This window comes from Rana temporaria, chromosome 9 (assembly GCF_905171775.1).
Source record: "Rana temporaria chromosome 9, aRanTem1.1, whole genome shotgun sequence".
Taxonomy (NCBI): Eukaryota; Metazoa; Chordata; class Amphibia; order Anura; family Ranidae; genus Rana; species Rana temporaria.
This window is the reverse complement of record NC_053497.1, coordinates 104,921,953-104,946,087: the sequence shown is the minus strand read 5'-3', so window position 1 is coordinate 104,946,087 and position 24,135 is coordinate 104,921,953. Positions and strand designations below refer to the sequence as shown.

At 45.9% G+C, this 24,135-nt stretch overlaps 2 protein-coding genes across 3 annotated transcripts in view; both read right to left on the bottom strand.

Annotated features, from left to right (window-relative positions):
• The window catches only part of C5 (complement C5), a 138,527-nt gene that overhangs the window by 40,909 nt on the left and 73,483 nt on the right, over positions 1-24,135 (bottom strand). For both annotated transcript variants that reach the window (XM_040324047.1, XM_040324048.1), the window contains exons 21-26: positions 22,068-22,286; positions 19,667-19,727; positions 17,944-18,033; positions 16,880-17,092; positions 16,719-16,794; positions 14,299-14,458 (exon numbers count right to left, since the gene is read on the bottom strand). In XM_040324047.1, the coding sequence (XP_040179981.1) occupies positions 14,299-14,458; positions 16,719-16,794; positions 16,880-17,092; positions 17,944-18,033; positions 19,667-19,727; positions 22,068-22,286 (819 nt within the window). The remainder of the gene's footprint in view (positions 1-14,298; positions 14,459-16,718; positions 16,795-16,879; positions 17,093-17,943; positions 18,034-19,666; positions 19,728-22,067; positions 22,287-24,135) is intronic.
• Positions 5,930-8,943, bottom strand: LOC120913808. The gene is made up of 4 exons (XM_040324050.1): positions 8,916-8,943; positions 8,749-8,811; positions 8,379-8,423; positions 5,930-8,297 (listed from the first exon to the last, which is right to left on the bottom strand). Exons 3-4 carry the CDS (start codon positions 8,420-8,422, stop codon positions 6,995-6,997), a joined length of 1,347 nt encoding a protein of 448 aa, XP_040179984.1. The 5' UTR covers position 8,423; positions 8,749-8,811; positions 8,916-8,943; the 3' UTR covers positions 5,930-6,994.

The window sequence follows — 24,135 nt, the reverse complement described above, 5'->3', positions numbered from 1 at the left end:
TAGGATGTGATCTGTTTTAAAAATGAAACTGTAAAAATCGCTCTGATGCGGAAGATCGGGGCGAGGAAAATAATCGCGCGATATTGCGTTTGCCGAATAATCGCATTGCGATCTTTCTGGAAAATTCAATGAACGCTTCAGCTACTCGGCCCAGGGTCTCTAATGATACCAGCAATGCTTTTAGACGTCGATGGAGATATCTAGGATGTGATCTGATTAAAAAAAAAAATTGTAAAAAATCGAATATTCGGAATTGCGAATATTCACCGCGAATTTCGAAATATAGCGCGATTTCTCGAATATGCTATATTCGAGTCGAATATTCGCAATGCGAATATTCGTGAGCAACACTAGTTAAGACTCCATTCTCCTCACATTGACTGGACTGCCGGACAGATCCTGGCTTGGGGTCCCTCCTGTTCCACGTCTTGCCTACCCAAGGTTGCCCCAAAAGAGAAACTTCCTGTTGCCACCATTCCAGAATCTTTTGCTCGTCCCACCACATGTAGTGATGTCCGGAATGTGTCCTGCAATAGTCAGGCTGATGCACTTTTTAGCCAATGTAGCACTCTGGATGAGGAGCCCGTCTGTGAACCTGAGCCGATCATTCACTCCAGTTTACCGTTGACTGTCCCTAAAACGCACAGCCAGGCTAACTTGTCTGCGAGTTCTGCAGTCACTACGCCTTGTGATGCGATTCGGGTAATCGCTACACCTGAATATGCTATTCAATCGGCCTCTGCATCAGCTATGCCAGGTCAGCCCATGCCCAGTGAGCCTCCTACCTTTTCTTGTTCAGGCCCTCCTGCAACCTGTCTAAGGGGCTCAATCCATCCTTTGGATAGATTGCCATCGTCGGCCAAATGGGGTTTTCTACCTTGTTTTCAGGGCTCTCTGCATTCTGCTGGTTTCCCTGCTATCCAGCTTGACTCCTGTGCCCTGTCACCTTCTAACCAACCTGACTTCAGGGTTCCTCTGACCTCTGCCCAGTCTGATGGTCCTGTGCTTAATCCCCAGTTCATCTTTAAGGGTCTGCTTGATCCTCCTCGGATTCCTGTTGACCCTCTCATGCCCTTACTTATTCCTAAAAGGCCTTTGGTCCTCAATAAATCCTCTCCTCCTGTCCCTACTTCGGTTCTGGTCAATGAGGATACTCAAGTTCTGGATTCTCGTCTCCGCAGAGGCGTTCTTCAGTACCTTGTGCTTTGGAGAGGATTTGGTCCTGAGGAGGCGTCTTGGATTTCTGCATCTGAGATCTTTGCGCCCCATTTGTCGAAGAGGTTTCTTCTGGGATTCCCCTTTAGCCCTGGCTCCAGGCTGGGGAGGGGGAGGGGCCTTAAGAGGGAGGGTACTGTCATGAATATGCATCAAGCCTGTCTGCCTACCTGATCTCCATGTGTTCATTAGAGGCAGATCCTGCTCTGGTTCCCCTTTTTATCACTTCCTCTTCCTGTATGGCTCCACCCTAGTCCATCCCAGGAAGCCTATATTAACCGTTGCTCTACAGGTCTGCAGTGCTGTTCAACAGTGTTCCATGCTTAGTTCCTGTCTGCAGTGTATTGCTAGTTCCTGTTTGCAGAGTGCTACGATCATCTTCCGTGTACCGTTTTGGCTTGTCCCCGACTTCCCTGTCTGCCTGTGCCCCTGACTATTTGCATGTTCCACGGTTATCCTTGTCTGCCTGTTGCCCTGACCTCGGCCTGTCCATCACCACTGTTTGGTCTGCTGGCTGCTTCCCCCTTCTCCCTGCGGAGTGTGACTTGAGGAATCTCGGGGATGCGACCTGGACCCAGTAGCGGCCAAGACCATCCTTACCATCAAAGGCTCTGGTGAATACAATACTGGGTCTTAGACTCCGCGCCCTGGGTGATCTTAGGTTCACGCTTCGTCTCCGCTAGCAGCAGTCGGCCATAGGATTCACCACCCTGTGGTGCATCCCTGACCCCTACGGGGTGCACTTGTCACCTGGCTACGGGTGACCTGACACGAAGGAGGTGATTCCTGCTTCCATAGGGCCAGAATGCAGGCCTTGGCCACATTCAGAAGGTAGGCCAACATTGAGTTTTTAGCTTTACGCTTTGAAAAATCTGAGGAGTGGAGACGATATCTGGGCAGGTCAGATCCCAAGTCATGTTCAGTGAGCTGCTTAATGATATTTCACACTTTGGACCAGAACCCCTCCAATTTTGGGCAGGACCAGAAAATATGCAGCATTATACCCTCTGCCTCTCCAAAGCACCAGCAGGTGTTCGTTGCATCAGAGTAGATTTTCTGTAAAAGCGTCAAAACCTTGTAGCACCGTGTGAGGATCTTATAGCTCAGCTCTTGGTATTTACTAGCCACTGAAGAATAGTGAGCAAAGTAAAGAATATGGTCCCGCTAATGAATCCCTCGGGAGGATGTATTAGCAAAGACCAAAGTTAACATAGGACCGTTGTTCGTTTCAGGGGAGTATTCAACCTATTAACTTTCAAAGATAAACATCCTACGTTAGTCCCAAAATTTACATCTAATGCACCAGCAGAGAAGGCATAGTTGAAAGAGGAAATGAAAAAGAAAAGCGTAAAAAAAAAAAAATTATACTAAAGTGGCTCTCTATTAAGCCAAGCAACCCCTGCGGTCCTTTCCCAGAATGATGTCTAAGATGGGGAGAGCACGAGGAGGCACAAACCTATGTGGGGGAAAGTGAAACGCGGTAAACGAGGTAAAGGCGCTCAGACCATATTGCTAGTCAACAACCTAGGTTGCCTACACTAGCACTTGGAGGGCAAAAAAAAACCTGGAGCACGGCCACCCGCAGCCATGGGAGACCAAAAAGTGGGACTAAAAATCTTTGTCCCTATGATATCCATGAGTAAGGAAGACTATAAGGTCCTCGACTCACTATTGCATGAGAATATTCCCCGTGGGTTCCCTGCAGCTGGCCATATGACAGTGCTCTGGCTTTCCTGTTGTGACTCATGTGTCATCTATCCCAGGGGTGTCAAACTGGCGGCCCTCCAGCCGTTCCGAAACTACAAGTCCCATCATGCCTCTGCCTGTGAGAGTCATGCTTGTAACTGTTAGCCTTGCAATGCCTCATGGGACTTGTAGTTTTGCAACAGCTGGAGGGCCGCCAGTTTGACACCCCTGCGTCTATCCCATCTCCCTTTAAAAAAAAAAAAAAAAAAAAAAGCTTCTGGCCTACTACAGGTCAACCTATAGAGGAAGCCATTAACCGCCTAAAAATATATATCTGCTGAGTGTGAGCCCCCAGACATTCCAGGGACCACCCCCAGCATACTGCAGGGAGAAAAAACACACACACACACACACACACACACACACACAATAAACCCCACCCAGATCCTATAACCATATAACACCTGCATGGAAACTTGTATTTATAATTTATCTGGTGGCCCATAACATATGCACAGATGGAATCTGGGCTCTGGTTAAGCATTATGACTAGTGTCTTTCTTAAGGCCTAAAATATACAAAGTGCTATAAAAAAAATATACATATTTATATGTATATATATATATATATATATATACACACACAGTAAAACCTTGGATTGCGAACATAATGCCACGTACACACGATCATTCAGAAAAATGGAAAATTGTTATCCTTACCTTCGGTAATTTTCCTTTCCTGGCCTGTCCTCACGTCAGCACATCATGGGTTAATCCCTCCTTTGGTCCACCAGTACCACCTTCTTTTAGCTAATAAGTAGGGGGCCCCTCCTCCCAGTCCTTGTTCCACTACTTTGGCGGATGACAGACTATAGGGAGGGAAAGGCTGTGCTGACGTGAGGACAGGCCAGGAAAGGAAAATTACCGAAGGTAAGGATAACAATTTTCCATTTTCCTGGCCAGTCCTCCCGTCAGCACATCATGGGATTTGATTTAGCACCTTAGGGCGGGAATATATATAAGACTCGGACGACAACTATAAATGCTGCTTAAGTAATATATTTATTGTTTTTTTTTTTTGTTTTTTTTTTCATTTTGTCTGAAATGGTGCCGATACCACAGCGTTTCCGAACCTAGACGCCTTAGATGACGTTACGTCTAGACTGTAATGCGTAGCGAAGGTCCTGCAGGAACTCCAACTAGCCGTCTTGCAAATTTCTTCAACCGGAATCTTGGCAAATGCTGCCCAAGAGGCTGCCACCCCTCTGGTAGAATGAGCTCTAGTTGCCTGTGGAGGCGTCAGCCCCTGTTTCTCGTATGTGAGCTTTATTACTTTGGTGATCCAGGTTGAGATTATTCTTGTTGAAGCTGCTTGTCCTCTTTTAGGTCCCGATGGTAGGACAAAAAGGGAATCCGTTTTGCGTACTTGTTGAGAACGGTGTAGGTAAATTGAGAAAAGGTTGACCATGTCCAGAGGTCTAAGGTCAAGTTCTTCTACCTGCCTAGGAGGTAATGTAAAGCTGGGTAGCACTGCCTCCCAGTTAAGGTGGAATCTTGAAACGACCTTGGGTGTTGCTATTGGTGAAGGCCTCAGAATTACTTTGTCCGGAAGAATGATGCAGTACGGTTCTTTACTGGACAGGGCCGCTAGCTCCGAAACCCTCCTTGCCGATGTTACGGCGGTGAGAAAAACCAACTTGAGTGTTAGAAACCAGAATGGACAAGATTCTGCCGGTACAAAAGGATGTAGAAGCAACGCTTTTAGCACTGTGCCTAAGTCCCATGCCGGGAACAGACACTTTCTTGGAGGATTTATTTTCAAGGTTGCCTTTAAAAATTGTTTTACTAGTGGTTCTTCTGCCCATCTATGCCCTGTAAAACACGACAAGGCTGATATTTGTACTTTCAACGTACTATACGCCAAGCCTTTGTTTAAAGCTGATTGCAAAAAGTCCAGTACCTGTGCCACACTCGGATTCAGTGAGGAGAAATTTTCTTGCAATGCAAAGGTTGTAAACCTTGCCCAGACCCTGTTGTAGGTGACGTTGGTTGAGGTCTTTCTAGACTTTAACAGTGTAGAAATTACTTCCTTTGAGATGCCTTGTGCCTGGAGTCTGGTTGATTCAGCAGCCAGGCCGTCAGTTGCAACCTGTTCAGGTTGGGGTGTACCCATTGGCGCTGCCATAGGAGGTCCCTCCTTAGCGGTAGCCGTATCGGGGGAGCCGACACCATGTGTAGGAGTAGAGGGAACCACGGCCTCTGCGGCCAAAAGGGAAGAATTATTATTGTCTGGACCTTCTCCTTCGCAATTTTTAACAAAGTTCTCATTGCTAGCGCCACCGGCGGGAAAACATAAACTAGGGGAAAATCCCATGGAATGGAGAATGCATCCTGGGTCAAGGACCTGTTGCAACGGAACCTGGAGACAAATTGAGTTGCCTTTGCATTGGCTCGAGTCGCCATCAGATCCACCGAGGGTGTCCCCCACTCGGAAAATATTGGTTCTAGGAACTTCCAGTTCAAGGCCCATTCGTTCTTGTCGGGGAAGTCCCGACTCAGATGATCCGCGATGGAATTCTGGCTGCCCGGAATATAAGCTGCCGTTAGGGCTTCCAGGTGTGTTTCGGCCCAAACAAATATCTTGGTTGCCACCTGCAGAAGTGGCAAGCTCTTGGTTCCGCCCTGTCTGGCTATATATGCCACTGCTGTCTTGTTGTCCAACATTAGTTTGACTCGAGCACCCTGTATCAGTTTCTCGAACGCCCGTAGGGCCATGTATGCTGCTTGCAGCTCCAAGAGGTTGGAGTGTCGGGATTCCGCTTTGCTCCAAAGCCCCTGCACCTGCCTGCCGAGGCAGTGAGCACCCCAGCCCCGGAGACTGGCATCCGAAGTTATCAGAACCCAGTCCCCGGGGCTGAGGGGCATGCCCCGCGACAGGTTCTCTGATGACTTCCACCAGGCTAGGTTCTGTCGAATCCCACTCGGAATGAGGATCCTTTGGTGGAGAGAGGTACCATCACATTGGTTCAGGAAGGTTGTCTGGAAGGCTCTTGTGTGGAACCTTGCCCAAGGGATGGCTGGGCTTGCTGCAGTGAACATCCCGAGTAGGGTCATACAGTCTCTCGCCGTTAGCGATGACGATCTCATCACGCTGCCAACGCAAGCTACCAACTCTGCCTTCTTTCGTTCGGGTAGAAGGACCAGGCCTCTGTTTGTATTGAAGACCAGTCCCAGATATTCCATCTGTTGTGAGGGAATTAATTGACTCTTGTTTGTTGATGATCCAGCCAAACCTTGATAGGATTTTCAGAACCATTTCGCGTTGACCCGCAAGTTCTTTGCTTGAACGTGCCACTACCAAAATGTCGTCTAGGTAGTGAAAAATCTTTATGCCCTTCAGGCGAATGATGGCAATCACTGCTAGCAAGATTTTGGAAAATATTCGTGGGGCTGTGCTGATGCCGAAGGGCAGACACCGGAATTGAAAGTGGTCTTCCCCCACCAGGAATCTTAGATATTTTTGAAGTCTTTTGTTGATTGGGACGTGCAGATATGCATCCGTTAGATCGACTGATATCAGCCAATCTCCTGGTTGCAACACAGAGATGATTGTAAATATGGATTCCATCTTGAATGTCTTGGGCTCTATGAAGTGGTTTAAAACCCTCAGGTCCAAAACTGGTCTGAGATCTCCTGATGCTTTGGGAACTAGAAAGATTGGAGAATATACCCCTTTTCCTTGTTGACATGGGGGTACCGGTGAGATTGCCTTCTTTTGCTGCAAGCCGGTTAAATATTCTTGTAAGCAGTTCCGTTTTTTCTGATCTGTTGGCCATTCTGTATGGACCACCGTATTGGGTGGTTTCTGCTGAAAAGATATTTTGTAACCGTATCTGATTGTCTTGCGGACCCATTGGTCCCTGACTTCTTCCGCCCATACTCCCCAGAAGGACATTAATCTGGCGCCCACCTGGACAGGACGGGCGGATATCCCGTCAAAAAGACTTCTCGGGTTTCTTTGCGGTCTGCGCCGCTCTAGACTTTACCTTCCGCAAAAACGAATTTTGTGGGTTTTTCCAGTAGGGTCTTGTATATTACCGTCCTGGCCTGTATGCCCTGGCGTCATACGCCCTTTTGTACTCTGGCTGGGCTGGCCGAGTGGCCTGCTGTCTCTTCCTGGGTCTCTGTGGCATTAGACCCGATTTTCCCCCTGTAGCCCGACTGATAGCTTCTTCTAGGGTCTTTCCGAACAGCACCTTGCCGTTAAACGGAATATTGCAGAGACTCAGTTTGGAGGTGCTGTCTGCGCCCCAATGCCGCAACCAAAGAGCCCTCTTTGCCGTCACTGCAAAAGCCATGATCTTTGCAAGTAGCTTTGTCAAGTCCATAGAGGCTTCTGCTATGAAATCGGCAGCAAGATCGAAATCCTCCATTGTTTGTATGAGTGCTTCTGAGCCTGTCTCTGCTTTAAGGGCTGCTTGGGTTCTCGTGGTCCAGACCTTGAGTGCCCTGGAGACTGAAGTTAGGGCAATGGCCGGGCGACACGCTGCACCTGCGGCTGAGTATACCTTTTTCAGATCTGTGTCTGCACGTCTATCCATTGGATCTCTAAAGGTCGTGGAATCCTGCAAAGGCAGTGCGACCTGTCTGGCCAAGCGCTGTAAGGCCGCATCTATGCCCAATGGTGAGTCCCAAAGGTCTGCCTCTGGAGTTTTAAAAGGGTACAACCTTGAGAAACGATTTTGAACGTTTGCCCTCCTTTCTGGCCTTTCCCATTCTTCCTCGAACCATTCTCGGATTTCTGGTAAGAGGGGGAAGGTAACCCCTTGTCTCTTACGGCTAGGAAAAAATCTTTTAATTTTTTCAGGCGGCTGAACATCCTGATCCCAGTCAATGGCCTCTCTTATGGCTGTGACAAATGATTCAATATATTGAAAATCAAATAAATACTCTGAGGGCTCTTCAGAGTCCGATGAGCCTGGTGATAGCGTCTCCCGAGTAGGTGAATCGTCTCGTCCTGGCTGATTGACGCTACTAACTTTGGGCCTTGATCTAGGTGTTTTGGTAGCTGAGGCTGCCTGAATACCCTCTGCTACTGCGTCTTGGATATAGTCTTTAATTCTTTTTGCCTCTGCTTCCCGGTCTGTAGCCATATCTTTAATGCAGCCGGCGCAAAGAAGCTTGCCAGGTTCGGATGGAGCCGAACATGCCCAACAAAGACCATCGTCTGGGCAGGGTCTTGACCCATCTTGCTCTGCTACAGTCGCAGAGTGACTGGATTTGCGTGCTGGGCTGGAATGGGACTTATGCGTTGCCCGAGAGCCAGACGCCTGCGGAGATTTTGAGCGGTGGCGGGACTTCTTTCTCCGTTCATGTCTTATTTTAGGGCTTCTGCTCCTAAAAAGACAACCAAGAAAAACTACTTTTAGCTCTTGGTGCGCACTCTTTTAAACTGTGGCCCCCGTTGACCCCTCCTACCTGTCCGGAGATCTTGGTGCATTCTGGGGCTGTTGTGAGCTCATGCTGTATAAAAAATCAGGACAGGAACATCAGACAGAGTCCCTAATAAATATATGTATCTATATATATATATATATTATTATATAAATATATTTTATTTATTTATTATTATATTTTTTTTTTTTTTTTTTTTTTTTTAAACCTATACACCTATCTATCTACATATCCTTACATATCTGTCTCAAATACCTCTATATACACATATATGTACACTAAAAGAAATAAATAAATATATATATATATATATACACAATTTTTTTCTATTATTCTCTCTCTTTTTTTTTTTTTTTTTTTAAAACAACACTGCCCCTTTAATAGGTATTTTTACCTTAGATCAACAAAGAAAGTGATTCAGGGTGGCAGCAGGTAGTTAGGACGATTGTTGAATACTCTGTCAGATAAGGTGAGAAAGAAAAACATCCTCTTTAAAAAGAACAGCCCAGCGCTGCAATGCTGACACAATCTCTCTCATCTCCTCCCTAGCAGGAGGCTTACCTCACACTTCCTTCTCCAGAGCAGTGGCAGACCGCACTGAGCTTTCTGCCATTGCCAGATTATATAGTACTCTGAGACCCGCCCCCCGGCACGCCTCCGGCACCGCCCCCTGTGACATCATCGCTGCCTGACAGAAAGTGGAGGGAGGGGGGGGGGCGGCGCGCTCCTAAGGAGTCCAGATTCAGAGCAGGAAGAGAGCACACATGCTACAGCAAACGGAAGAGACACACCACAGCCCCCAATCATAAAGTAAGCTCTTCTAAAGCTATAATGCCCGCAGCTCATGCACCTGAGCGTCCAGGATCATAAAGGTTCATACCTTTACTACTTCTGGACCTTCCAACCCGAGAAGAGGCTGAACCTGGGTGGGATTGGTTCGGTAGGGGGGTAATATCCTCTTCATTTTGTAGTTTCTGGAAGAGTCTTCTAGTGGTCTGGTCGTCCGACCAAAAAAAAGGAACAAGGACTGGGAGGAGGGGCCCCCTACTTATTAGCTAAAAGAAGGTGGTACTGGTGGACCAAAGGAGGGATTAACCCATGATGTGCTGACGGGAGGACTGGCCAGGAAAAAAGTTTTTTTCAACCCGATCATTAAAACGGCCTTGCCCACACACGATCGTTAAAAAAAAATGCTCTAGCAAAGCGTGGTGACATACAACACGTACGACGGCACTATAAAGGGGAGGTTACATTTGGATGACGCCACCCTTTGGGCTGCTTTAGCTGATTTTGTGTTAGTAAAAGACGATTCACGCTTTTCTGTCTGTTACAGCGTGATGAATGTGCTTACTCCATTATGAATGGTAGTTTTACCAGAACGAGCGCTCCCGTCTCATGACTTAAACATAATTTTTCACGTCGTTAAAGCCCACACACGACCATTTTTTACAACCCGATAACGTTAAAAAGGTAGTTAAAAAACAGAGTATGTTCGAAAAAAAATTTGCCTGTTTTTCAGAACCCGAAAAATGCTCTAAAGCCCACACACGATCATTTTTAATGGCATTAAAAATAAACGTAATTTTTTACAACCCGAAAAATGATCGTGTGTACGCGGCATAATTTGTTCCAGAAACATGCTTGTAATCCAAAGCACTTGTATATCAAACAAATTTTCCCATTAGAAATAATGGAAACTCAAATGATTTGTTCCACAACCATTTATTCGTAGGTCCTTCAGTTTATAGTCCAAATAAAAAGATTATAGCGACCAGGCTGTGTAACCATAAAAGGAAAAGCAGGATTACAATTCAGGCAGCAGAGAGATGGTGTAATCTCTCTGCTGCCACGGCTGCCTGCAGATGGTTCACAGTGAGGGCGGAACTGCAGGAATGCAGGGTAGGCGCCGGACGGTGAGAGATGATGTCATCTCTCTGCTTTCCCGCCCACCGGCTCCATGATTGGCCACACACCGTCAACGAGCCGCACAGCAGCTCACCAACGGAGCTGCCGGGCCCACATGCTGTCTCTCACCAACAGAGCCGCCCGCCAGGTCTCTCTCACCCGCGGAGCCACCCGCCACAGGTCTCTCACCCGCATGCTCAGTCACTCACATGCATTCTTGGAGGGGGCAATTGCCCCGTTGCCCCCTGGATCCGCCCCTGGGCCATGTAGAAATGCTCTGCAAGAATCTAAAGATGTACTACGTGAAGGCTCAAAAAACTTCTGTTGCCAGAGGTCAGTGGAACAAGAAGACTTATGACCTGAGAGTACGTGTTCATGATCTTCAGCCAGAACATAAAGTGCTGCTGAGAAACCTGGGACCCTCTAGGAAGCATAAGACGACTGACCAGTGGCGTTCCCAGTCATACATCGTCTACAAACAGCTGCCTGGCCTTCCTGTGTACCAAATCCATCCAGATGGGAGGACAGGGCCTCTTCAGACGCGGCATCAGAATAATCTGCTGCTTCAGAATGGTCTTCTGAGTACCTGTAAGAACCAAGACGCCTTCACTCAATCCATCTTTAATCTTTTTCCAGATGAGTTCCAGTCACCAGGTCACAACCTCCAACCTCAGATGAAGACAAAAGAGAAAGCAGCGGAGAGGAGGAAGTTTACATGACTTGGTTGTGGCCATCTACATCTCTAGATGCCATTACACTTTCTCCTCCTGCAGAAACTGACTCAAGCACTCCTAGACCAGAGGACCTAGAGTTTGTGCCTCGGGACCATCAACTAGAGATTGGAAACTTGCTGAGTAACCCAGAAATAGAGACTGTATAATCACCCCCAGAACTAGATGAAGAGTCTGCAGAAGAAGGACCATTAGAGCCAAAAGAGCAAAGATCAAAGAGAATTTATACACCCAAGATGGCGGTGCATCTATAGAGGGCGCTGGAGCGCCGCCCCCTCTGGCTCTCGCACCGCCACGATTACAATATCATAGATTCATGCATTGCATGAATCTATGTTATTGTTGCCGGCCGCTGGTCTATTCAGATGGCCGGAACTTGAGCGCCGGCCACCTGAATAACGCCAGCTGGTTGGCTGTGCGGAAGTGCCTATCAGAGCCTCTGCAGCCCTCAGCGTTCCGGATGCATATCCAGGGGACGTACGGGGGGGGGTGCATTCCTTGGACAGGCGTCTCAGCCAATCAGGTTCACCGGTTCTGGTTATCGGTAACCTGATTGGCTGAAGCGTCATCGAGGGCGGGAGAAGACATCGAGGGACTTCCAGAAAGGTAAGTGCCGGGCGGGGGGGGGAGGGGCTTTTTACAGGGCACAGCGGCGACAATGGGCACAGTGGTGACAATGGGAACAGTGGGGACAATGGGCACAGTGGGGACAATTGGCACAGTGGGGACAATTGACACAGTGGTGACAATGGGCACAGTGGGGACAATGGGCACAGTGGCGACAATTAAAGGGCACAGTGGCGACAATGGACACAGTGGCAACAATTGATGGGCACAGTGGCTGCGTTTGATGGCATGGCACAGTGGTGACAATTGATGGCACAGTGGCTGCGTTTGATGGCATGGCACATTGGTGCGAATTGATGGCACAGTGGCTGCGTTTGATTGCATGGCACAGTGGTGCGAATTGATGGCACAGTGGCTGTGTTTGTTGGCATGGAACAGTGGTGACAATTGATGGCACAGTGGCTGCGTTTGATGGCATTGCACAGTGGTGCGAATTGATGGCACAGTGGATGCGTTTGATGGCATGGCATAGTGACTGCATTTGATGGCATGGAACAGTGGTGACAATTGATGGCACAGTGGCTGCGTTTGATGGCATGGCACAGTGGCGCGAATTGATGGCACAGTGGCTGCATTTGATGGCATGGCACAGTGACTGCATTTGATGGCATGGCACAGTGGTGACAATGGATGGCACAGTGGCTGCATTTGATGGGCACAGTGAGGCTGCAATTTTTTTTCTTTTCGTTTGCGCCCCCCCAAAAATTTTGAGCACCACCCGCCACTGTTGACTTATGACATACTGGGTGAGAGTTCAGAAGAGACTATTGTTACTGTTCAAAGATCTCCAGGAGCCAATATTTTTGTTGCCCCAGTTTTGTTGGCAAGTGACTCTAGCCCACCCCCTGACACACCTTGGTGGGAGGCACCTCTGGCCAATATTTAGTAGTGTCTCGCTGGGACACAGCAGCCAGTGGTGAGCCGAACTACACATCTTATTCTAACACAGCTAACACCATAGGGACTACTATTACTCAGCCGCCCATATACTGTACATTCATAGCCAGCACTCTTAAAAAGACCGCTCACATGTACCACCTAAAGAAAGCTGGCCAATGTTGACTATTAGATGCCAGATACTCTCCTCGACCTTCAGGGCCATAGAAAGGCATATGCCCACCCACTCTTGGGGTTGTATGTAGAAGGTACACACAAGGCCCATTTGTTCCCCCGAGTTCACACTGTTCTAGAGAATCTAGTTGCACCCTTTAAAGTTCAATTTGACTTTGTTATAGTCTTTCGAGTTGTCAGACATTGGGTCATTAACCGTTCTTCAATTTTAGTACCCCTAATTATGTGTAATGATCTGTTCATTGATTTATGCCTTGTTTGATTGTATTTGTCATAATACATTTAGATAATTCACCTACACTTTGCTCATTGCCTTATTTCTGTGCATTATTGGTGACTTACTAACTCTAAAGACACACAGGTGTAAACAGATTTTAGGGCTAGTTCACACCAAATACAGTCCAATGCGTTTTTTTCTGCATCTTAAACGCATGGAAAGAAGGTTTCATGGTTTCCAGTGGCATAGTTCACACCAGTGCAGTCAGTTCCAGGGCATTTCAGTTCAGTAGAACATACTGCATTTTTCCTGCACTGGACTGTACTGGAAGGTGGTAAAACGCATCAAAAACGCACACCAATTCACAAATTATGCACTGGAACACACATGCCCATATTTAAAGTTAAGAAAAAAAGAGGGGGAAAAAATGCACTGGACTGCATCAAAAACGCACCAAAACGCATAAAAAATTTGCACGCAGAAAAGCATCTGGAATGCATCCGGACTTCGTTTCTATGACGTGAACTGGCCCCTTAGTCTACAAAAAAGTGTGTCAGTGGGGATCGACTGCATGTGCCCGAAATGTAACAGTTTTTTGGGTTTACGTCTTTAATGCCTCGTACACACGACCGTTTTTCTCGGCAGGAAAAAAAACAAAGTTTTTCCCGACGGGATTCCTCTCAAGCCTGCCTTGCATACACACGTTCAGGCCAAATACCGCCCGTCCAAAGTGCGGTGACGTACACCACGTACAACGGGACTATAAAGAGGACGTTACATTCAAACTGCGCCACCCTTTGGGCTGCTTTTGCTGATCCTGGTGTTAGTAAAAGTTTGGTGAGAGATAATTCGCACTTTTCAGTCTTCGTGCTTTTCAGTCCGTTACAGCATGACAGCATGACGAATGTGCTATCTCCATTCCAAACGCTATTTTTACCAGAACGAGCGCTCCCGTCTTACACTTGATTCTAAGCATGCGCGTTTTTTCCCCCCTCGGGAAAAAATACACACGACCAGTTTTCCCGACGGGAAAAAGTACACCGGGTATCCCGGTGGGAAAGAAAGAACAAGTTTTTTCCCGCAGTTTTCTCGTCGGGAAAACTGCGATGGAGCATGCACAAAAGCTGTCATGGCAGTTTTCCGGACGGGAAAACCGGTCGTGTGTACGAGGCATAAGAGAGTTGTTCCAGACCAGAGGATCCATCATCACCAGCGGCTCCTGTGAGGGCTAAGCGCTACATCAGGTAGATAGATACTGTAGATAGATAGATGGATAGATAGATAGATGGACAGACAGACACAGATAGTTAGATGCCAGATAAAGAGGATAAGAAATAGACATATATCACTTTTCTCCTGGGCAGTAAAAGGTTTATTGCTAGTGTTTTGTCACCTGCAGTTTGATAGGGAGGGATGATGACTTTTCCTGGAAGGATCCGTCTTTGGATTGGCATTTCTCGATCAGCCAGATCAGACTGTTACACACAGACATGTGATCCAGGGGTACGTATTTATGAACTTCTCCAAAGGTGCGCAGAGCAAAGGCCGTTAACCTGAGAAATAAATGAAGTGTGAAGCCCTTGTTAAAGCGTAACTCCTGTTTTGTTGAGAAAAAAACATTCCCCCTGAGTGATCTATGTACAGTACAAGGATTTGAACACATTTTGTTGCAGATTCCTACCTTTTGTTATTCTGAAGAAATTCCTGTGTGTTTGTCTGTGCCCATGCTTTAAATTTAGAGGATAGTCTGAGGCCCCCTACACACGTCCGAGGAACTCGACGTGCCAAACACATCGAGTTCCTCGGCGAGTTCAGTGTGGAAGCCGCCGAGGACCTCGGCGGGCCGACTTTCCTCATTGGAAACATGGAACATGTTCTCTATTCGGCCCGACGAGTTTCTCGGCAGAATCCAGCTCCGACCGAGTTTCTGGCTGAATTCTGCCGAGAAACTCTGTCGTGTGTATGGGGCCTGAGAGTTAGTTGACTGGCTGTACTGTGAGTGACCACTATTGTTGTCTGGGGTGCTGTTACCACCCCAGGCCGAGGGTGGCAGCAGTCAGGTCAAGGTGTTTTTGGTGTTCACCTTCGGCAGCCAATCAGAGGGAGTTGATCGTCCCGCTGTGCATGCTGGGGAGGAGTACTTAAGGGACAGACGTCATTAGTCCGGAGTTGTCGTCGATCCTGGGTCTGTCGTCCCACCACCCCCCGTGTGGGCCTTCACGGCCGGGGGTGCGTGTTCAAGTGTTCCTGGCTCCGGGACCACGTTGGTCCGGGGTTGTGATCTACTAAGTAGGCCTGGTAGTCAGACTGGGTCTACGCTTGCAGAGTGGTCCTGAGCTGTCCGTCCCGAGGGAGGAAGCCACTCGATGAAGAACCTGTCTTGGAGAGCACCGAGCAAGAGGCTGGTATCTCAGGAGAGGCCTTGAACTTCATCGAAGGACGCACCATTACTGAAAGGCTTAATGATGGTCGCCTGTCAGTTCTAAGTTCACAAGAAGTTATTCGGGAGAGATCCGGGTGCCTAATCCTGTGCTGAGAGGATTTTGGACCAAATATACCTCCATCTTTGGGAAGGTCTGTGGCAGAGACTTTACCAAGTTTCCATGTGACATCCTGGCTGCTAGGTTAGTGAGAGAGGTCTATCCAGGTGCACAATAACCGCTCTGGCTAGAGTGGCGACGAAAGCTACGTTGCTGGAAGCAGGAGTGTTTCCGAACAGAAGTTATACACCTGAAACTATTACCTATTACCCTTCCACCTCTTCAACTACTTCCTTTATTCTTTTAACAAGTTCGGCAAATAAAGCAAAGAACAAGAAGTCTAAAGTGTGAACATTGAACTTTTTCTCAACTTTCATCTGATACCCTAGACGGCGAGGAAATAGAGGTAACATGCCGCCCAAAACAAAGCAGCAGTTCCTTTGGGGATAGTGTTACACCTGTTTATTTTGACCAGCTCTGAATATGAGCCTGTGGAGATACAGCCAGTGTGTTCCTTGGTTCCAGCTTTGACCTCTCTCTGAGCAATCTGCAGCCTTATCAACATGTACAAATATATAAGAGGTCCATACAGTGTACTTGGTGTTGAGTTATTCACTTTACAGTCAACACTGAGGACAAGGGGGCACTCTTTACGTCTAGAGGAAAAGAGATTTCACCTCCAAATACGGAAAGTTTTTTTCACAGTAAGAGCTGTGAAAATGTGGAACAGACTCCCTCCAGAGGTGGTTCTGGCCAGCTCAGTAGATTGCTTTAAGAAAGGCCTGGATTCTTTCCTAAATGTACATAAAATAACTGAGTACTAAGATTTGTAGGTAAAGTTGATCCAGGGTAATTCCGATTGCCTCTCGGGGGATCAGGAGGGAATTTACAATACAAATACATTACAACACATGACATCACTTCCGATTATTTTTTTCTGTCGTACGAGAATTTTCGTGACTTTAATAACTTTAATTTCATTTTAGTTGCGACTATTAAGCGAAAAAAGTCGTACGATCCGTCGTACGATATTCGGATCGTGTGTATGGGCCATTACTCAAACACTGCATCATGAGAGTAAGGTTGGAATCATGCAACAGGAGGTGGCAGTAAAGTATAGTTGATCTGGCTGCAATGGCTTATACTGAGATTGAGGTAAACTAAGTTGAATGTTGGGCTGCTTGTTATTCATATATTTGTGTATTTTGTACTTCAGATACTATTATAGAACAACAGCAATTATTTGGCTATTTTGTCCTTCTGTTTCTAGATTTATTTATAAAAAAATGAAATTTCAATCAATCAGAACATAAGGATGGACATTATGTCGTACCAGGTGCTAGGGTCGCTGTCTCTCCATAGGCTGTAGGAATGGTCACCCTTGCGGAAGGCGAGAATGCTGGAAACTCCTGGAAGGAAGAAATGAATATGGTGTGAATATGGTGTGTATATCTAAGACAAGAAAACACACAGCACAGTGCCGAGCGCACTTACCATCCTTCAGTTTCTTCTGCATGTCTATCTGAATCATGAAGGTGTTAGGGCCCAGCAGGCTCCATTCATTTTTTGTTTGCAGATAATGGTAGACATAGAAGATGGGCGCCACTCTCATCAGATCTGTCTCTGCGCTGCCTTTCGGAATGCTGACCAGAGTCTGTATGCTCTTTCCACTCACAATCGTGTCGATCACCTCACCCAGAATATTACCTGTAGTCCATAACATGAACAGGGGGCAGATGAATCACACTTATTTTTTGTTGTTAAAGCCCAATTGCAATTTTTTTTAAAGCTTGAGATGGAGTGATGAAGGGTAAGATTCCTGACCAGGTTTGTATTGATCTTTGGGTCCCTTTGGGGAGATTACTTAGCTCTTCCTTTCTTGGTGACACCCAGCCAAACCCCCATACACAGGGTGTCACAGGGACAGTGAAGTAAAGGAAAATATTTGGATAATTCAGCCCTTCTACATTCCACTTAAAACTATAAAGAATGTATTTTTAATGGTGTTTTAGGACAGTATAAAAATTACAGAACAGTCTAAAATGTGGAATACTGTAGGTGGAACTTAATGGGCTTTTTCTAACCTTATTGCTCAAATCCTCTGACAGTTATTCATATCATCAGCAGTTCGGGATGTACTGGGCCTATAACATACTGTACATATATGTTGGAGCCCAGGGGCCATTCTACTATCCTGGTGTAGCTAGGTACTGGGCTATGCAGGTATGAAGAAGAGGAGACACTACTGTGCCCATTGACTTTCATTTTCACTTTGCTTTAATACTCTAGTACCTTTTCTTGATCACTAGCGGGGGATCACCGCTGAATAAGAAGCACAGGATTACGGGACTCGTTGGACTAAAACCACCTTCTAAGTTCTTTAGTGTGGTTGCAAGACGCATTACTAAACCTGTGTGTGTCAGAAGGGTCAAACTGTTCTGAAGGTCAGAGAATGCACAGAGGTCCTTGACTGTTCAGGGGCTTCTACTGGGGTAGCGCATTGGTAATTTAACAGCTGTTAGGCCAGACGTTTGGCAATTGTGCAATAGGTGGATTACCATTAATGGAGAGGATGCGGCTTATCTTTGATTTTGGCACAATGCTTGATGGAATTTTGAATGCCACGTCTTGATTCCTCTTCATTATTCCTGGAATTATTAAAATACAAAAGAAGTTCAGCTGACCTTAGGCAAGAAAAAAGGCTAAAGAGTATGAATGACAATTTGTGTTATACAGCAGTATATGTTAGACTGGACCAGGCTGGGGTCCTATTAGTGATGATTAGAACTTTTGATTGGTGCTGCCAGTGACTCCTTAGGCCCCGTACACACGGTTGGACAAAACCGATGAGAATGGTCCGACGGACCGTTTTCATCGGTTCACCTCTGAAGTGGCCGTACGGCCTGATATGTGTACACACCGTCAGTCCAAAATCCGATCAGGTCAGAACGCGGTGACGTCAAACACACGACGTGCTGAATAAAACGAAGTTCAATGCTTCCAAGCATGCGTCGACTTGATTCTGAGCATGCGTGGGTTTTGAACCGATGCTTTTCTGTACTAACCATCGGTTTGGTCCGATGGGGCAGCGGTCCATCGGTTCGGTTTTGAAGCATGTTTTAAAATTTTGGACCGAAGGAAAACAGACCGATAGCCTATACACACGGTCGGTTTGGTCCGATGAAAATGAACTTCGGTTCATTCTCATCGGACCAAACCGACCGTGTGTACGGGGCCTTACTGTCACTTTATAAAGAAATTTCCCTGATTTCTGTATAATTCAAACTCCAAGCAAACAGCTCTAAATGCAATATAAGTGATGTATTTTACTCACCAAGGTTTGCTGATTTTGTTCAGTCTTGCAATCAAAACACCCCTATTGGACAGCACAACCGGGTCCTGGACCTCCCAGTAGACTACCCTGCAGTTTATTGTGCAGCCTGGTCCAGAACCTGACCTCAGCCTGTGATGAACAATGAAGGGGCAGCAGTACACTGATTAATACACATGCCTCTGGTCCTTTCTCATGAAAGTGTTCTGACGGCTCTTTACAAAGCAATAATGAGCTGATTGGCTCAGACTGCTACTCCACCCTCTCTCAATTAGCTGCAGTACAAAGCACTACTGCTTTAATTGCAACCCCATTAGCTGCTTATACTTACCTGCCCTGCTCTTTCTTATATACCCAGTACTCGCATCTGGATCAAAGAAAATAGCTGGTACTTCTGGGTGTGGGAAGCATACGATTAACTTTCATGTGATCAGACTGGTGTTTGGTCAATGGCCACTCACAACATTGTCCTTACACATTATTTCTTCTTTGTGCTCCCACAGTCCACGTACATTTAAAGGGTGATGCTACTTATCTCGCTTTCTAGTTGTGCAAAAAGTGTACAGTATCTCACCCCATGATGAATGAAAATAAAAACAGTGGATGTTTTTAGTTACCATAAAAATAAAAATTACCACAAAAACAAACATGGCGTAAGTTCTTAAAATAAGCTTCTTCTGTATCTCAGGGACTCGGTTGGTGGAGTTTCTATGCTGAGTCCTGGGTCTGCACAATTGGCTATACCCATTATCTCACACTGCTAGGTTTTTATTTTATATTATGGAGAATGTTACAGGAGTTGCTGGAGTACTCACAAATGGACTGAAACATGTCAGAATCTATGACTGAATCACTGGAATGCCCAACAGATTCTATCTATAATTGAAATAACCTTTTGACGGGGCAGACCACTTCAAGAAAATTCTGAAAAGACAGATGTCAGAACATACCGCGAATCCCCTGTGGATCCAGAGTAAATCCCATACTATTTTCTTCTTGAATACCTTCTGGCTGTTTTGAAAGAGAAGAAGAGTCACCATCAGTTATTACTAGACCAATTCTGACCATAAATGTTTCTGCAAATGTGAAATCAAAATGACGGCAGACTAGTATGACAACCCAGAAAATAAACTCGGAGCTCCTTCTGCCTGTTCAGTGAGGAGAGACAGCGTTCAGAAAATGAAGATGAAATTAATTTCTATATAGTTCATACGGTATATCTATGCCAGACTGTTCATAGATTGCAGTCTTAAGCCTCATACACACGATCGGACTTCTATCTGACTTTTCCATGGATTTTGGTCCGAAGGGCGTTGGCCGTGAACTTGTTCTGCATACACACAGCAGAACATTTTCAGCCAACATTCACCAAATTACGTGTTTTTTCAGCACTTTACTGCCGTCTTTTAGGCAACATCTGCTATTGTTGTCTGATGTTTAGCACTGGTTCTGAGCATGCCTGTTTGTACTTTGGATTTTAGTCTGATGGACTTGTGAACACACGATCGGATCATCCTCCATCGGACATTTGTTGTCGAAAAGTTTGAGAGCATGCATAGTTGAAAAACCAACAACAATTTTCCGATGAAGCATACAGAAGGTCGGATTGTCTGATAAAACACATCCGTCGGACCGTTGTTGTCAAAAAGTCAGATCATGTGTATGGGCCTTTAGTCATTGTGTCTAACTAATATGTTTCAGTCATGGCATCGCTTTTCAATCAGAGATCTATGAGACAAAATTCCATTATTCTTCTCTGCGTTGGGTGTGTTACCTAGCTAAAGAAATTCTAGGTCATGAAGAAAAAACTTAATGGGTGTTTAAAATAACACTACAGTATTATCCAAATAATGAAAGCATATAAAAAGGAGCAAAAACATGTATAGTTATCATCTAGATCTAAACACGTATATACAATGCCTGCTAAGCTGCCATTTTTGGTTCAACCTCTTCACTGCCCTGGAACATTGTCTTACTTTAGGACTGCCATAAAACAATAGGAATGAGACCATGCTACTGGTTACTGAACTAGGGCATACATTTCTCAGGAGATTGGTACATAACTACAGCTGCTTACACGTCTGGATCCACTGATGATTTGTATGTGCACTTTCATACCTCCCCAACTGTCCCTGATTTTGAGGGACTGTCCCTAATTTGGAACAAAGTCCCTCTGTCCCTCATTCCTCCTCATTTTGGTCTGATCTCTATAGTTGTATATAAAATGCACTATTTATATTTCAAAAAGTGTTTCCCAGTGCTAAATCTTTCATTCAATTTCTAAATTGCTGCATTGAAAACTTCAAAAGCCAATATAAAGGAATAGTAGTAGCAAAAATAAAGCACTTGTGGGTTTAACTAATAATTTGTTTGTATAATTTTCCTTTAGGGGGCGTGACAGTGGGTGTGTCCTATGCCTACATACAATAGGTGTCTCTTGCTCCCATCTCAAAAACTTGGGAGGTATGCACTTTTCACTGAAGGTCACCTCTACTTATGTATTGTTTTTATCATAGGATCAGTTTACCATGTGCTGATTTGTAGCAGGGCGAATTGACGTTAAAATAATGGGGCAGATCCACGTAGCGCGGCGCATATTCCCGCCAGGCGTAGCGTATCTAAGATACACTACGCCGCCGTAACTTATTAAACTTTTTCAAATCCTCAAAGAATGCGCGCCGTAAGTTACGGCGGCGTAGTGTATCTTTGGCGGCGTAAGGGCGCGCAATTCAAAACGATGTGATGGGGACGTGTTTTATGTAAATACGTTGTGACCCGACGTAAACAACGTTTTTTTTTAACGCCGCATGCGCCGTCCGTGGGGGTATCCCAGTGCGAATGCTCGCAATTAAACCGGAACAAGCCAATGCTTACGACGGTGACGTCATTCTACGCAAATCCCTATTCGCGAACAACTTACGCAAACGACGTAAAAAATTCAAAATTCAAAGCGGGAACTACGGCCATACTTAACATTGAGTACGCCTCATAATAGCAGCTTTAACTATACGCCGGAAAAAGCCGAACGCAAACAACGTAAAAAAATGCGCCGGCCGGACGTACGTTTGTGGATCGCCGTAACTAGCTAGATTGCATACTCAACGCGGAATTCTACAGAAATGCCACCTAGCGGCCGGCGCAAAAATGCACCTAAGATCCGACGCCGTACTAAGACGTACGCCTGTCGGATCGGACCCAGATGCAGTCGTATCTTGTTTTGTAGATACAAAACAAAGATACGACGCGGGAACTTTAAAATTACGCCGGCGTAATTCTTTTGTGGATCTGCCCCAATGTGTTTATGAAGTTTTGGGGAAAAAAAACTGAACTATTTTCCAATGAAGCACCTACCACCACGCGCAGATTCTTGATCACAATCTCCCTCTTGGGAGCATGCAGGGTGAAGATGATGGGGTGGAGTCCAAGCTCCAGGGGGAGGAGATTATATGTAAATGTCTTTGGAGACAGCGGATGGATTTCATCACGACAATTTCTTGGACTTCCATTACGACTCGAGGAAGAATCGCTCACAAGACAGACTTCTTTACCCACCGACACTCTGACACAACCCTGCAGAGAAAGATTTCATTCTTCATTCCCATGAAAATAATTATCAACAATTCACACTTAAAATTTTCTCTGAGTCCATATATATGATCAACTAACTGTTATAGGGAAACTCTGCCATGTTAAGTGAGAAGACATTGTAGAGTTATTATTCTAACATTTGAAAGCAAATATTGCTGAAACTTTCAAAATTACTCATCTAATTCTTTAACATAATCAGCCTTGGTGAGGACCACAACCCCCCCCCCCCCCCCCCCGTCAGTCACTATACTTTTCCTTTTTTCTAATGCTTCTATACCTTTGGAGATGTTGTCTTTTCCAATTTGCCCCAATGTCCTGTTCTACCATACATTTAAACTTCTAAATATTGATTGGACATTTTTGTAGGGGTTAAATGTAGATTGATTTCTCAAACCACTATCCTTATACACCCTCGTGGATGTATCCCCTAAAGTAGGTTTCTCTTCCAAATGTTTCTCGATATTAATGGGGTTGTAAACCCTTGTGTTTTTTCACCTTAATGCATCCTATGCATTAAGGTGAAAAAACTTCTGGCACTGTCCAGCCCCCAAGCCCTCCGTTTTACTCACCTGCGCCTGTTCATTCCCTTGGCGGAGACACGCTCTTCCTCTCTGCCCATTGTCTCAGCTCTTGATTGGATAGATTGATAGAAGCACAGCCATTGGCTCCTGCTGCTGTCAATCAAATCCAATGACGTGGGGGGCGGGGCCGAGTTCCGCTTTCTGTGTGAATACACGCATAAGCAGGACTCGGGAGCGCACCGGCACGAGTGTCCACCAATGAGAGCGCTTCACCATCGTGGAAAGCTGTTGCAGGGAGTAGCTACCAGTGTCGCCGGAACAGGATGATCGGGGCCACTCTGTGCAAAATTAACTGCACAGTGGAGGCAAGTATGAAATGTTTGTTATTTAATTTTTTTTTAAACAAGGCTTTACAAACCCATTAAGTTTCCTAATGAAGGCAATAAATTAGTTAAAACCCTTTCCGGGGAAAACTTTAGACCTAATTAGAGTATTTTTTGTTCATTTCTGTAAATGTGGCGTCACTCAAATTGAAAATACCCTGCCCTACTGATCTCTTTTCCTTATTGTTCTTTCTCCCCCTCTACAACCTCTGGTGCATCTCTTGGTGGTTTGTCTTGTTGCCATTGGGGCAGGACGATCCTCCTGATGCCACTGGAGCAGGAGAGGAAAAAAATCGCACATGCTGTTTTTGACTACCTGTAATGGGGGTCCATACGCTTTGGTGAGTAGGATGCATATATGATTGTTGGTGGAGAGAAAATACATACACTCGGTTTACTCGGCAAGAACCAGCAAGAAAACTGCTGGCAGAGCTTTCTTGCCGAGTATACCGTGCGTGTGTACGAGGCTTTCAGGTTTTTCGTCAAGAAAACTGCCTAAAATCTTGACGAGAAAAATAGAGAACCTGCTCTCTTTTTTCTCATCATGATTCTCAGCAGTGTTTTCCTGCTGAGAAACCAGAGAGTGTGTATACTTACCTGTCGCCGTGGAAACCCGTGCATGCTCGAAATTACTTTGACGCATGCGCGTTAGCTTTCTAGGCATAGGTAGGGTGCAGCAAGATGGCGGCGACGGCATCGAATGTGACGAGCGCATGCTCGTTGTATGAGATAACGTCACCGCGTTCTTGCCATTCAAAAGAACCGCGGTTCTTTTGAATGGAGTGTCTGTACACTCATGCGGCAAGAGATTCTTGCCCGTGTGTACAGGTCTTTAGTCACCGGTGTCTCTGAACACAGAAGTGTTTTGTGGATTACACAGAGTTTCTATGGGACTTCACTTTTTTATCTTTGTTGAGATTCTTTGAG

What these genes read in the sequence shown, in the direction of transcription:
- LOC120913808 (XM_040324050.1), bottom strand. Translation starts at nt 8,422, where the DNA reads ATGAGCTCACAACAGCCCCAGAATGCACCAAGATCTCCGGACAG. An exon ending in GCACCAAGATCTCCGGACAG is followed by an intron (nt 8,298 to 8,378) that starts GTAGGAGGGGTC and finishes TTGTCTTTTTAG; the next exon opens with GAGCAGAAGCCCTAAAATAA.